This window comes from Peromyscus maniculatus, chromosome 12, assembly GCF_049852395.1.
Source record: "Peromyscus maniculatus bairdii isolate BWxNUB_F1_BW_parent chromosome 12, HU_Pman_BW_mat_3.1, whole genome shotgun sequence".
Lineage (NCBI taxonomy): Eukaryota > Metazoa > Chordata > Mammalia > Rodentia > Cricetidae > Peromyscus > Peromyscus maniculatus.
The window spans coordinates 13,789,325-13,804,679 of record NC_134863.1 but is presented as its reverse complement, the minus strand read 5'-3'; the positions used below and the strand labels follow the sequence as shown (position 1 = coordinate 13,804,679).

Below are 15,355 nucleotides of genomic sequence, written 5' to 3'. Positions count from 1 at the left end.
CGAGTTATGGTTCCGTCCCCACTTACTCTGATCTGTATGATACAGCTGGTTGACAGTCAGGCCAAGAGTCCCGAATACGCATTTGTGCTCTATAGGCCTCCAGGGGTGATCACCAATTTGGGGGTGGGGTGAGATGTGTGATGGGGCAGACACACTGGTTCATGAACTTCTGTTGCCACAGAGAGCCCATCTGAGAGAGAGAGAGCAGCCGCCACCAGGCTTCGGCTGTCGTCATTTCATAACCTCGTTCTTTTTCATCTGGCAGTCCTCATATTCACAACCTCGTTCTTTTTCAAGAGAATTAGGGTTTTTATGGAAAACGGGTTTTTGGGTCAAAAGTAGGTGGGCTTTTGCCATTTTTATTTTACTGGTTTGGGCATTGTGTTTTTAAACAGCGTCTCACTGGTTTCCTGCAGGAGTTATTAATGGGTCAAGGGGTGTAGTGAATCTTTCCGGGTTTGAAATGCCTCGCAAATGTAGGCAAAGGGAAATTGCCTTGTAAAATTGTTTGGCTAGCACGTTCAGCCCTCGTTTCTTCCCCTGAGCAATGTGAAAGCTGCGTCTGTGCATTGATCACAGAGCTGAGGGAGAAGTAGCTCGCCTGGTTCCCTGTGGTCTTCTCACAAAGGCTGACTGAGAAGCCCGAGTGTCAGTTGTAGAATAGACGAGTCTCCTGGCTGCCCACCCTCGAGAAAGAGGATTTAGATCCCTGGGATCTCTGACTGTCTGCCCTCAGGTCCAGAGGGAAAGCACATAGGTATTTCTTTTCCACGATGAGTCTTTTGTGAAGTGGCCTATCTGTCTTCAACTTCCTGCTTTTCACCCTTTGCCTGTAGTTGATGGTGGCTCTAAAACAAGTAGCCCTTGTTGAGGTGACAGAGACTGGAGGACACTGGGGTGAAAGGTGAAGTGGTGTGTAGGCTTTTAAAGGGACAGAGCGAGAACAGTGCTGGAGTGCGCCCGCCGCCCCCCCCCTCCCCCCAGCGCGCTGCGGTCCTCGGGCTGAGGGTGTCTGGGAGGCTCCAGGAGGGAAGAGGTGGAGATAAAATGCAGATTCTTGCCATGAAAGCACAGAGTTGGATTCTCAGACTCCCATGTGAAAAAAAGCCCGCAAGGAATGGTGGTCCTCGCTTGTCATCCTCCTGCTGGATGCAAGGACAAGCAGATCCCTCGCTAGCCAGCCAGTGTAGCCTGCTAGGTGAGGTCCAGGTTCAGTCAGATCCACTGCCTAGGGGCGGGGAAAGGTGAACAGAACCCGAGGGACACGCCGAAGTTGACCTTCTGTGTCACCCATATTGTGTGTGTACATGTGCGTGCAGGCAGGCACACACACAGATTCCTTGCTCCACCCAAGACTTAGTTCATGGATCTTCGGCATGACTCTCATATGTTACCCTAACAGTTTGATACAGCATGAAGAATGCTCTCTCCTCTACCTCACCTCAGCCCAGCATGCCTTTAAGTGTAGGGTTTCTTTAGTTTTTTTGTTTGTTTGTTTGGTTTTTGTTTTTGTTTTTGTTTTTTTGTATACTAAAGGGAGCACAGCTCTGTGACCAAAGTAGAATTTTGTTGTTGCTGCTGCTGTTTTAATTTTACAGTGAGAAAGCAAAGTATGACATGCCATTTGCTTTGCTTAGGATCCTCTTTGAGTTGCAAGAATCCACTGCAAACTGAGTGACCTCGATGAGACCATTTTGTCCTTGAACCTTGTTCCTCTCTTAAATGGCAGTCTTTGGAGTTCCTGCTTTATCTAGTCTAAGTCCATAGGACAAGATGTCTTTGTTTTGTTCCTGATATGCCTGATCTGTCCAGGTGATGAGTCTGTCCTTTTCCCTAAACGGCACCTTAATTGTCTCCAGTATGGTTGTTGATAGCGTTGGTCATTTGCCATGGTCATGCTTTAAACAACTAAAATATAATATAGTCAAAGTATATTCTGAATGTTTGGTATAACCTGCCTCTAGAGTTCTTCACAATTCAGTTTATTTTTAGAAGACAAATGCTGTATGTGAAAGCTGTGTCTCACATTGGTGGTTCCTCTCACTTGGCGTGGGAGGGGATCATCGTGTATTTGGCGAGCACCAGCACATCTCCATTTGTGCTCCTTGAAGAAGTGTGTTTTTCTTCCAGCCAGACCAATCTTGATGGTTGTAAGTGCTGAGATGTAGAAGCTGTATTCTACCCACAGTGTGGCTGCATGTGGTTTTTGTCTTTCCTTGTATCATATCTCATTGTATCTCAACTTGAAGAAAGCCTCACAATTTAACTGAAGAGATTTCACTGGGGGAAAAAAAATGCTACACCTAAGAATTTTGAGGTGCCATGCTATCTCCCGTACTTGACATCAAGAAAAAGGAAACTCAAGACAAAACTTTAGAAAATATTCCTATAGTAGGAAAAAAAACCAAAACTGCTTTTGAGTAGTGTGAAAGAGCATCCATATTACGGTGTTCAGTGACCATCTGTAGTACCTAGGCACCAGGAGGTCGGTCAGCCATGTTGGTTCTGCACAGCCATGTGGGTCAGTACCTTTTGAAAGAGGAAGGTGCCAGCCTGCTGAGGGCAGTGTCCTGCTGTGTGAGCTGGGTAATCCAAGCCCAAAGCCTGGGCTGAGCTGTTTTCTCAAATTTTCATTTCATAGAAAACTATGGTGCTTGATAAATTAGAGGATTCACTTCCTCTTGGAGTCCATCCCTGACAGACTGCCATTCAGATCTTGTGTGGTTACAGGAAGGGGGTTGACTGAGTCACATGCGTAACAGCCTGGGGTGTAGACCGTGCGTGCCCTCGCCACATGTCCGCCTAATGGCACGTTATGTGTGGCAACATGGGTTCACTTTGGTGACTCAAACCAAGTTTCTTGGATTCTGTTTTGTTTTGTTTTGGGGACAGGGTTTCTCTGTGGAGCCCTGGCTGTCCTGGAACTCACTGCCTACCTCTACCTCTGGAGTGCTGGGACCAAAGGTGTCCGCCACCCGCCACCGCCATGCATTGTTGTGTTGTGTTTCTTGGATTCTTAATGAGCCCTTCTTTGACAAACTGAGTAACTAACTTTCTCCTGACTTGAAGTCGAGGGTGTGCTGACTCTTACAGCGAGTTTCCAGCATTTCACTGTTGGTTGTATTTTGTTGTTGTTGTTGTTGTTGTTACCTTTTGTCAAGGTAAAGGAAATTTCCTTCGACCCCCTCATGAAAAGTTAATGTCTGTCAGTGTTGAAGTTTGTCAATGCTTCTGTCCCTGGTAAAATGATCCAATTATTTTTCTCCTTTAAAAATGTACATTACACTGATTTTATGAAACCATCCTTGCACTCTGTGACAAACCCAGTTTCTCTTACTTCTTTTTTTTACTTTTTTAATGTTTGTATTTCTGTGCTTGTGTGACGCAGCATGTCTATGGAGGTCAGATGCCAACTTGCAAGGGCCAGTTGCCCCCTTCCGCTGTGGGATCCAGGGATCATCGACTCACCATGTCAGGTTGTTTCCAGCTCCTAACGCCTGAGCCCCCTCCTGGCTCTGTAGACAGCTGCCTGCAGTTGCTGAACTTGGCTTCTCAGGCGAGCTTAGGACCTGGGCATCTTAATTTGTGATTGAGAATAAGATGGTTTTCATTCTTAATGGGGACTTCATTAGGATGAGCATTGAAGTTGTGCTTATCAAATGAATAGAGGATGTCTTTATATTTGGAATATTTCATGTAAAATATGAATTAGTATTTGAAGTTGTTTGAAGAATTTACTGGTAAACTTACTCTTGACATTCTTGTGAGAAATACTTAAAAATTTTTTTTTACTTTTTAGAGTTTTGCTTTACATTTTTTTTAGTCTAATCTAATGAAAAATTTTAAGATAATTTGCCCATTTATGTGTTTTAAAATTAATTGGCACAGAGTGGTCCATAATATCTTTTAAAAATGGGCTTATCAGGGTTGGGGATTTAGCTCAGTGGTAGAGCGCTTGCCTAGCAAGCACAAGGCCCTGGGTTCAATCCTCAGCTCAAAAGGGGGGGGGCTTATCTGTCATTATCTTTTTTGGGGGATTTTTGAAGTCTTGCCGACCTCAGGAAAAGCATCTATCCTCACAAGTGTTATCTATCTTACTTAGTTTCACTCAGTTTCTGGACTGTCTGGTTCTGTTTTCTGTAAATGTGCCCCCAAGTAGACGGCTGGCTACCTTAGTCCTAATTTTTTACACAAGCCCTTCTTTAGATACATTGCCTAAGTTATGTTTGTGGTGTTTTTGTCATTTGAAGTGTTTGCTATCATAGCTTTTAGTCTTAAACGTTTTTATAATTTTTTTTTCTTAGTTTCTAAAAATGGATTTTTTTGGAGTACGTCCAAGTGTGGTTTGTATTTAGATGTCGCTAATACAGTGTTGAAAGCGGTTGTAGGAACACCTTAGGTGAGGCAGGAGAGGCAGCTAAGAGCCCAGGTCCCGGCGTTCAATGTCAGCTTATAATTGCCTGCAACTCCTGCTCTGGGAGATCTGATGCCCTCTTACGGCCTTCAAGGGCACAGACACACACAGAGACAAAAAATACTAAAATATATCTTTAAAGAACAAAAACTGGGCCGGGCGGTGGTGGTGAACGCCTTTAATCCCAGCACTCGGGAGGCAGAGCCAGGCGGATCTCTGTGAGTTCGAGGCCAGCCTGGGCTACCAAGTGAGTCCCAGAAAAGGCGCAAAAGCTACACAGAGAAACCCTGTCTCAAAAAAAACAAAAACAAACAAACAAAAGAACAAAAACTGTACACCTGTAGCCCTGGAGTTATATAGACTGAGGCGCCTGGAGTTGAACCCCAATTCTGCTACTTGGGGGTGAGTCCGGCAGTGCTTCCCACGTCCTGCGATTCTACAGGCTGTATCTCCATGCCTGGCTTTTTTTTTTTTTTTACTTACCCCCCCCCCCACACACACACTTTTCAAATTTATTTTGTGGGGATGGGAAGTAGTTATGGAGCCCCAAAGCCGACAGAGTCAGACCTCCTTCCACCGTGTCGGTCCTGGGGCGCACACTCAGATGGTCAGGCTTGGGAGATGTCTTTACCGCTGAGGCATCTCACTGGCTCTGCATTGTACTTTTAAAACATCACTTTTGCGCCAGTGAGATGTCACAACAGGCAGATCTGTGCCACACGGCCTGACAACCTGAGCTTGGATCCTCGGAACCCATGTGAAAGGGGGAGGAGATCCTGAAATTTATCCTCTGACCTCTGCTCCCATGACCCCACCCCATCGTACACACCCACATAGTAATAAATAAATTTTAAAAATATAACATTTCTGTAAACATACTTTTTACAAAAGGATTCTTTCCTAAAATGTGGCTACCACAGATGTAGAGACTTCAGTTGCTGTGTTTTTACAGTTTTTACAATGTGTCTGGCCATCGGAGTTATGCTTGGGTGTGGAGACTGTCCCGGCTGATGCCCTTGCAGCATGCCGAGTCTGCTTCACTTTTCTTCCCAGGTAGGCATGAGTGAGTCACTCAAGATTAAAACCCAACATTTTGACTCAAAAGGGGACTGGATATCGTGGACAACTCATGGGCCTTTCTTGGATAGGCGTGTATGGCTCTCACCTGACCCCATGAGGTCTTTGTATTTGTGTAGCTTGTGATTCTAGCCGGGAGACGGAAGGTCTTGTGTATCGAGAACTTAGCGTGCTCCGTCCGGTTACATGCATTATCTTATGTAATCTTTAAACAGACCTCTGGGGCGGGTGTCCTGGTCATCCTTATTCTGCCGGTGTGAAAATGAAGGCTCAGAGCTGTTGCATAACTTTGCCTAAAGTCACGCGGGGAGCCGGTGGTAGAGACTGGCTTTCAGCTCAGCTTGTTCTGACCTCACAGCCAGGCTCACAGTTGCCTCTGCTGTTTCTCTGTTTTCCATCATGGTCTCTCAGCTGGTAACAGTGAGATGGAAGTGTGTGGTGTGGTTCCTGTTCAATCTTACCTATCATCGCGGAGATGACCTCTGAACTACCATTGTTTCACTGGCCACGCCGAGACACTGAATGCCCTGCGTTGAATCGGCACTTTTTCCCTTTTATTTCTGTTACCATTATGTTTACTCTGTGTGTCGGCAGCTGAGACCAAAAAGGAAATGCAGAAAAAGAATCTAACAGTTTTCATAACGTAAACCAAATGTTGGTGGTGTGGGCGTGCTCTCGAGAGGAAAGGCGCTATATAAATCTGACAAATAAATAAATAATTTGTCCTTTAAATAAACTGGCACTCAGAAGCCTTGCTCAGTAGTCAGCCTCCCTTTGCTCACTGAATGTGAGTTCGTCACCCGTGAGCCGCATTGGGGTCACGGGTGGGGTGGGAGGAAGAGAGACTGGTCCAATCCGGCTGCCGCTCCTTTGAGGCCGATCCCAACAGCATCTTGGTTGTGGCTGTTTTATGTGAACAACACGTTCTTAGATGCTTCAGAAAGATCGCCTCTGAGAGGGGGATGAGTTTCAGATGGAGGCCAGTGAGTAAAGTTCACAGGATATATTTTGAGGATGAGAACTGAATTACTTTATTAATCTCTGCAAATAGCAATTACAGCGGCTGGCTCTGAACCATTCCTTTTTGGGGGGGGTATGTTGGTCTCGTGACCTCCCCAGGAATCCTTTTCCACCACGCACCCCCACCCCCACCCCCACCCCCATTCTCGAAACATGCAATGCTGAGCAATGCTGGTGAAAACCTCTGACCTGATCTTGGAGATCTACCCAGGCCTTGGCTTCATGGATCCTAGGACTCGGCTTGGGGGTGGGGAGGGAATAGTTGCTGGCTAGGGCTCATGGAAGCATCTTTTCCTGAGGAGGCCATCCCAGGCCGACTCTAGAGTTACATTCTGGAAGGCGAGGAGATGAGAACCAAGCGGAAGCGGGGCCATGGGTCCCGCCAGCTGCCGAGGCTCCGGTTACAGAACTGAGTGGTACGGGCCATCTTGGAGCCATCAAAGGAACTGACTTGTGGGGGGTCACCTTTGAAGGTGCTAACATGGTAGCAGAGCGGCTGTCCCTGCTGCTGTTTCTTCCAAGTAACCCATGGGGTTTGGGTAGCTAATAAGAGAAAAGCCTCTACAACATCCTCGTGCCTTTCCGAAAGGCTCCCACTCAGGTTTTGAGCCCCTGGCTGATGCCTGTGTTTGAAATGTCAAGCCGAAGCCTGAGTTGCAAACGTGTGCTTGTTTGGAGACCCCTGGAAGGTTTCCTTAAAGCTCAGGTGTCTGCTGGTGAAATCGTGCACTTTCCCTTACCGAACTCCACAGTGCTGGGGTGTGTTGAGAATGGGTCTGGCAAATGAGAGTGCCTTTGTGTCTGGGACAAGAGGATGTGCATGTGTTGTAACGTTGCTCAGAGATGATGTTATAATGTGGTGGCTTTTAGGGTGCTTCTTGCGGGGGATGGTAAAAAACTGCCCCAGGAGCAGTTCGTGATGTGCGCTGATCTCACGGTGTTATCTGTACCCAGATCTCTAAGGTGAAGGGTTTAAGTCCTGATGTAGAAATCTGTTAGCCACCTGTTGACACAGATTGATTAAAATCTAAGCCCAGTTGTTTGGTTAAATCTATTAACAAGAACCATGTCTTTTGTTTTCTAACTCTTCGCGATTCTGACTGGAGTTGAGATGGAATCGCAAAGTAGTTTAGTTTACTGTGGTTTGCATTCCCCTGATGGCTGAGGGTGGCCAGCATCTAAAAAAAAAAACCTTCTTAGCCCATGTGTTTCTTCTTCCAGCCCATGTTTTAACGGGATCATTTGTTTTCTTGGTGTTTACTTTTAGTTTAGTTTTTAGTTCTTTGTATATTCTAGATACTAATCCTCTGTCAGATGTAACCTAGCAAAGCCCCCCCCACTCCCCCCCGCCCCCCACCCCCATTTAGGTGGCCTCTTCAGTCATTAACAGCTTCCTGCAGTACAGAAACTTGTTTCATCCAGTCCCGTTTGATGGATGGTTTTAATTTTATTTAGGAAGTTCTTATCTAAGGCTGTATCTTAAAGTGTACTCCCTACTTTTTTTTCTTCTGGAAGTTTCAGAGCCTTTTTCCAACAAGGCCACACCTCCTAATCCTCTAAAGCCTTCAGGGAGTGCCCCTCCCTGGAGACTAAGCATTCAAATCTATGAGCCTGTGGGGGCCGTTCTCATTCAAACCACCCTGCTGAAATGCTGACCTTCAGGTACTTTTTAAAAGCTATGGTGATACTCACCTGGTGCATATCAAAAGACTGGGAAGGCTAGGCAGGAGGATCTGAAGCCACGCATTTACTTCATAGTACGAAATCTTTTGTCTATACGAAATTTACTTTAGAATGTAGTATAAAATGAAACCTAAACTTCCTTACGAATGTGAAATGCTTAATTTAACAGGTAATAAAAGCATATGTTTGCAATTTAACAGGTAATAAAAAGTATTTTTTATTCAGTTTCTTTGATCTACCAATCAGCTTTTCATTTCTTATATTGTAATTATGGTAGTTTTATGGTATGCATCCATACCAAGTAAGTCATTGGTTCTTTTCAAAATTAATTCATGGGCCAGTGAAATGGCTCAGCCATTATTAAAGGTACTTGCTGTATAAGCCTGACATGACCTGACTTCAATCTTCGGAACCTATGTAAAGGTCGCAGGAGAGAAATGACTCCACAGAGTGATCCTCTGACCTTCACGTGTGTCCATGGCACATGTACCCACCCACGCATGCGTACACACATACACACACACATTAATAACAAACAACATTTTTTTGTCATAGTTTTAGAAATTAATTTATCTTTTTAAACCAGATGTTGTGGCTAATCCCCCATGCTGAATCATACATAGTAAGTACTCATTTTGTATTAAATAATACAACTTTCTCCTTCTTCCAGATTTCAGCGGCAGCTGTCCGAACCCTGCCACCCCTTCCCTCCTCAGTCAGGAGTTGCTGGAGATAACCGCCCCGGCTACCACCGACAGATGTCAGAACCTATTGTCCCCGCAGCTCCCCCACCCCTTCAGGGATTCAAGCAGGAGTACCATGACCCACTCTATGAACATGGGGTCCCTGGGATGCCTGGTCCCCCAGCACATGGGTTCCAGTCACCAATGGGAATCAAGCAGGAGCCCCGGGATTACTGCGCGGACTCAGGTTAGCATAAACCCATAGTATGGACGTCTGTATTCTCACGTTCATCTGCCTGATCAGTGTTGAGTGTGCTGCCCGCAATCATTTGGGGAATCATTGTATAAGAATTGCCTTCAGGGGTTGGGGATGTAGCTCAGTATGTAGAACAGAATGTCCTGGATTCCATGCCCAGCACTGCCAAAAACAAACAAACAAAAAAGTGCCCTCAAAGAACTTAATAAATTAGTTAATGGTATCCAAAAATGTATAAAATACACCTCTGAGTCAAGGCTGAAGATGGCTGGACCCACACTTGGGTGGTGCCCCACCCTTAAGTGCACTGGATACAAGGAACACAATTTGGGTATTTTAGTTTTGTGTCTTTGTTTTCAGTACAGCAGGACCCAATATAATAAGGAAAAGAGTTCGCCTCCCAGACACAGTTCTGTGACTGAAATAGTCGTTCTGAGAAGTGCCTGATAGCCACAGATGTGCAGAGTCCTGGTTCAGATCCTCCTCTCTCACTGCCTACAGTGGGCTGGTGCTTATGCCCTGCAGAGGCTCTTAGCTAACACAGGCAGAGGTGGAACCTGTGAGGGACCCTGCTGTTTGCCTGGCAGCTTCAGCCATGAAGCAGTTGAGACTGTTAGACCTCTTCCCTCTGTGTCTTGTGGGTCAGGCCCTTTGAGACGCCAGAGGAAAGCAGGCCTGGAACCTGGCAGGCTGGAGGTGTAAGGACGCGTTTCCTGTCGTCACTGAACGCTCCCTGTCTTTCCTTACAGTTAGGACCACAGTGACCCAGGAGTGGCTGGGTGGTAGGTGTTCTTCCTTTCTCTGTGGACTTTCTTAAGCCCCCTTGGAAGGATGGAGCAGTCTGAAGCTGAATGGCTCTTGTGGGTGGGGTGGGGTGTAGAATCTGCTCTTGGGTTTTGAGACAACACCATAGATTGGGCCATTTGGATAGAAACCAGTTTGGGGAATCTGAAAAGGTAGGCCAAGGGAGAAATTTACCACATTGTGATAGAAGAGGAACTGCTGATGACCCATACCAATTTTCACTGGAATATTTTTGAAGACTTGGAAATATTTTTCTCAGGAGAAGTCATAATGGTAACATTTTTTACTTTTAGGGTTAGCATTGACTTTTATATACATATATGTATAATTTATTTATTATATAGAATTATTTTATAGTTAATAATATGATTTTTAGTTTAGTTATACGTATGTATCAGTGTATGTGAGTGCCTCCAAAGACCAGAAGAGTGAGATCCTCCTGGAGCTGGAGTTACAGGGGGTTGTGAGCCTGATGCGGGTGTTGGGAATTGAAACTCGGGTCCTCTGGAAGAACAGTGTGTGCTCTTAACCACTGGGCCGTCTCTCCAGCCCCCCAGCATTGACATTGTAATCTATCTCAGCCACCTTTGGTCATCCATTCCCTTGCAGAAAGGCACTCCAGAAATGCTCCCACCAGAAGCCGGACCCCGGGGTACACCCAGTTCACTCTCTCCTCCTGGGACCTGAGGAGGAGATGGCTAGAGTGTGGTTCAGTTCCAGCAGAACAGATCCAACATGGAGAAAACATGCCTGCCAGACTGCAGTACCCACCCTGCCAGTTCTCATCCTGGCTTTGGAGCTTTAGTACCCCTAATCCCTTCGGCCTTAAATACCCTCATCTCTGGCAACAGAATTGGATGTGACCATCAGTGGCCAAAGGAGCAGACTGGGAAAGATCTAAAGCGATCGTCTCCCCACCTCCCGGTCCACCCCAAAGCCCTTTTGAAAGCCAGTTTCTCGTGTTACCGCTAGCTGTCCCGCCAGACGCATTGTTAACTGCTTTCTAAAATGAGTGAGATCGAGACGAAGAAGCAGGACTCTTCTTTCTCCTGTGACTGTGGATAAGAAGGGTCTTGCTTGCAGGTGGTGGGGTCTAGTGTTTACCATATTGTTTATTAGCGTGGTACCCATCCACAGAACAAGGCCCCAAAGACGGCCTTTTGCCGTAGGTTGATTCTTAGTGGCTGTAATAAAACACTCATCAAAAGCACCTTGGTGGTGCAGGCGCAGGGTTGGGGTTGAGGGTCGGGTATTTGGCTGAGGGATTGCAGTCATCATCATTGAGGGTGCCAAGGCAAGAACTGCAGCAGAGACTGCAGAGGAGCGCTGCTTACCGGCGTGATTCTCCCCCCCCCCCCCCCATGGCTTGTTTAACTTGCTTTCTTACACACTTCCTCCACAATCTGCCTCAGACACACACTTCCCATAGTGGGCCAGGCCCTCCCGTATTAATCATTCATCAATAAAATGTCCCACAGGCCAATCTGATAGAGGTAGTTGCTCTGTGGCGGGTCCCCCTTCCCAAGTACCTCTGGTGTCAAGTTGTCAAAAACCAAAGCAGCACCATGACCTTGGAGGGCGAGGTTTAGGGGCGTCACTGCCCAGCATCTCCCCTGCTGTTCTGCAGGAATGGTTAGGAATGTGTGCATCTGTAAGAAGGCGTGTATCTGTAAGAATGTGTGCATCTGTAAGAATGCGTGCATCTAAGAATGTGTGCATCTGTAAGAATGCGTGCATCTCTAAGAATGCGTGCATCTCTGCTTCCCTTTCAGAAGTGCCTAACTGCCAGTCCTACATGAGAGGAGGGTATTTCTCCAGCAACCATGAAGGTAAGGGGCCAGGAGCTCACTTTTGCCCTTTGAAAATTAGTTTGTTTGGGGGCAGGGGCTTGTATTCACCACAGCACACGTGGAAGTTGGAGGATTTCCTCTTCCTCTTCTTCCTCTTTTTCTAAAGAGTTTTTTGGTAATGCATATGCTTAACTTAAAATTACCCTGTTTCTAAACTGAGCTTTGAGGTCAGTGGTTCGGCCTTCCGTAGCTCATGAGGACAAGAGCTAAGTAATAGTAATCATCGGTTCCTTTGCACATAGGCTTTGAGCCAGCAGCCGGCTAAGCACTGAGGCGGTCATCGTTTATAAATGGCAATGGCCCTAACTTTGCTGAGTCCCTAGGACACTGAAGAAAAGGGGAACTTGGTGTCTATGTTTCCAGCTGTGTCAGCCTAAACTGGGCCCTCAGGGCTTAGGTCAGGAAGTTTTACATGGGTCCAGGGGCATCTTGGGAAAGAATTTTAGGACGAGTTTCTGGTTTTCACCTAGTTTGGGTGGGTAGCGCATTGTTGTAAGGATTATGTAATGGGCGATTGCTGAGTTTAATACGAGAGGGAAATCGCAGGAGTTTCTTCACTGGCCTTGAGAGAGCTGGAGAGGAAGAGAGCTGGCATCTGATAGAAGGAAGGGGTGGAGATAGGAAGGTTGCTAAGACTATGCAGAGGTTTACTGCATGCAAAACACTACAGGACGCAGCAGAGATGTTTTCCAGTTGGATAAACTAAGGACGGCTATGAGAAAAAAAAATGATTTGCCCACAAGCATGAACTAATAATATCTTGATGTTTATTGAATGAATGTACATAAAGGTTTAGAGATAGAGGGAAGACTCCGTGTATAAAGTACTTGCTGCCCAAGAATGAGCCTCTGACTTGAGATTCCTAGGACCCATGGAAAAAGCTAGGCATGGCAGTACCTGCCTGAACCCAGCACTGGGAGGAAACAGAAAGATCTGGGGACTTGCTAGGTGGCCAGTCTAGCCAGTTGGTGAACTCTGACTTGAGTGTGAGACCTTGTCTCAAAAAATAAGGTGAAGACAGAAGAAAATACCTGATACTGACCTCTGACCTCCATGTGTACTCACACGGTTTCATACAACCATAAACACAAAATAAGAGTGCTGTGTGCTGTCTATTTGGGTTCTTATGCACACACACAGTCCCTTTAGAATCGACTAATTGATCAGATGGCTGAGATACTTAGAATTAGGAGCAAGAGCGATGGGCAGAGTTGGGCCTGTGGCCTTATGTTTCATGACATTACCCTAACTGGACTAATAGTAATTTAAATCAACCAACATGCCTGGCTGGTAGAGTGCCTGCCTGCCCAATCAAGGAACTCTGTGAGGCTCTCAGCACCGCACATAACCAGGCACGGAGGCACACATGCCTATAATCTCAGCACCCGGGAGGATCAGAAGTTCAAGGCCATCCTTGGCTAAAACAGAGTAAGGGTTAGTGATATGGCTCAGAGGTTAGAGATGCTGCCAATCCTTCCGACATGAGTTTGATCATCAGGATCCACGTGGTGGAAGAAGTGACTCCTACAGATTGTCCTCTGACCTTCAATGCAGCTCACTGTATGCCCTCTAACGTAATGAATAGATTTCTTAAAAAGATTCAAAGATGTTCTCTAGCGTGTAGTCTCAAGGAAATGGTCAGAATGGAGCTGGAATCCTAGAGAACCTTTCTTTGCTTTTGTGCTACTTTTTGTTCACAGTGCAAACCTTCCTAGCTTCGTCTTTCTGTAAGCAATAAATACGGATTACACACAGCTTAGAGATTATAGACAGACACCAATATAAAAATCAGATTTCACTGTCCAAAGGGAGTCGCGAACTTGCTTGTCTGTGCATACATCTGTACAGAATTTGTACAGATCATACCAGGATTCCTTTCGTCCAGTCTTTCAGCAGGAGTCATTAATTCACTGCATGTTTACTATGCTCCAAACCCTGTCCTAAGCTCTTGACTCATGTTCAAGGTGTTTAATCATCCTGCCCTCCTGTAAGATAGATGTTATTAGCCATTGAGGCTCCAAGAGGTCAGAGGATTTGCTATTGGAAGGTAGACCCAAAATTCTGAGACAAGCCCCCAAGGGCCCAGAAACCAGCCTTCATCTCTCCACATGTCTGTCCAGTGTGATCACCCAGATCCCCCATTTCTCAATAGCTTCTTCCGTAATGGCTGCATAGTACTTAATGTGTGGGGACACATTTGGCTAGGATCTTCTTGCTAAATTTTAAATATTCACAGATACCTCACAAAATAATTGTAAATGGTCATTCATTTAATTAGATCTTTCCATGTTTCCTTGATTACTTCTTGAAGCTAAATTCCTGAGCCTTCTGGGTTGAAGGGATAGGACATTTTGGGGGTGCCTACTGCCAGGTTTCTTGAAGGACAGCATTTTGTTATCTGTTTTCAGCGTGCAGTTGACAACTTTTAAGTCTTAAGGACTTGTTTGAAGAAGTAATTGGATGGGAATCCAGAGGAGAGGTGGGGCACAGTGTGGGAGGAGGGTGATTGAGCTGTCAGAGCCGCGGGGAGCATTTGCAGAATGCCCAGCTCCTGCGTGAATGGATGACCATGGCAGATCAGTCAGTCCATGTGATGGGAAGGAGCCCTGTGGGGTCTGAGAGGCCTTGAAGGTGTGCAGTGGGCTAGAAGTTACTCGTCTAGGCAGTTTGGTAGGTCAGGACCTCGTTTCCAAACACTGGGATAGGGAAGAACTTTTCTGTAGAGTAGGTCCCTGGAAGTATGTTTCATTTTCTGTTAAACACATCTGTCCACATATATTAGAGCTCTCTGACTCCCCCAAACCGATGGCACCAACTTCTCTTGAAACTTGGTTCGACAAATTCTCAAGAGCTGATGTCTTAATTAAGGTGTCTATTGCTGCAGCAAAACACCACGACCAAAAAGCAAGTTGGGGAGGAAAGGGTTCATTTGGCTTACACTTTTACATCACTCTTCATCACTGGAGGAATTCAAGACAGGAATTCCAACAGGGCAAGATCCTGGAGGCAAGAGCTGATGCAGAGGCCATGGAGGAGGGCTGCTTACTAGCTTGCTTCCTATGGCTTGCTCAGCCTGCTTTCTTACAGAACCCAGGACCACCAGCCCAGTAATGGCACCACCCACCATGGGTTGGTCCCTCTTCCATTAATCACTGCCTTACAGTGGGATCTTACGGAGGCATTTCCTCGACTGAGACTCCTTCCTCTGACGACTAGCTTGCGTCAAGTTGACACACAAAACCACCCAGTACAGCTACTGAACCAAAAGTCCCAACACGGAGCCCAGAAGTCTCTCTTTTCAAGTTTGAAAACCACACTCAGCCTCAGCTGTACCTTAGGCTCACCTGAAGGGGTTTTGAAATTGAAGTTTTGATGTGAATGAAGCTTTACCCTAAGTGGTGAGACCCTCAAGTTCCAGCCTCACGTACCTGAGCCTGTGAACCTCTTTCTGTAGCATTTTAGATACTCAGGAAGCATTGGTTGTTCCTTACAAGTGACTATAGTTGCAGCTGAGTGGTGGTGGCCCACACCTTTAACCCCAGTACTCAGGAGGCAGAGGCAGGCGGAG

General features: G+C 46.2%; 1 protein-coding gene across 2 annotated transcripts in view; it reads left to right on the top strand.

Annotated features, from left to right (window-relative positions):
• Positions 1–15,355, top strand: part of Etv5 (ETS variant transcription factor 5) — a 62,903-nt gene that overhangs the window by 30,687 nt on the left and 16,861 nt on the right. For both annotated transcript variants that reach the window (XM_006985050.4, XM_016003617.3), the window contains 2 exons: positions 8,865–9,124; positions 11,710–11,766. In XM_006985050.4, coding sequence (XP_006985112.2) covers positions 8,865–9,124; positions 11,710–11,766 — 317 coding nt within the window. The remainder of the gene's footprint in view (positions 1–8,864; positions 9,125–11,709; positions 11,767–15,355) is intronic.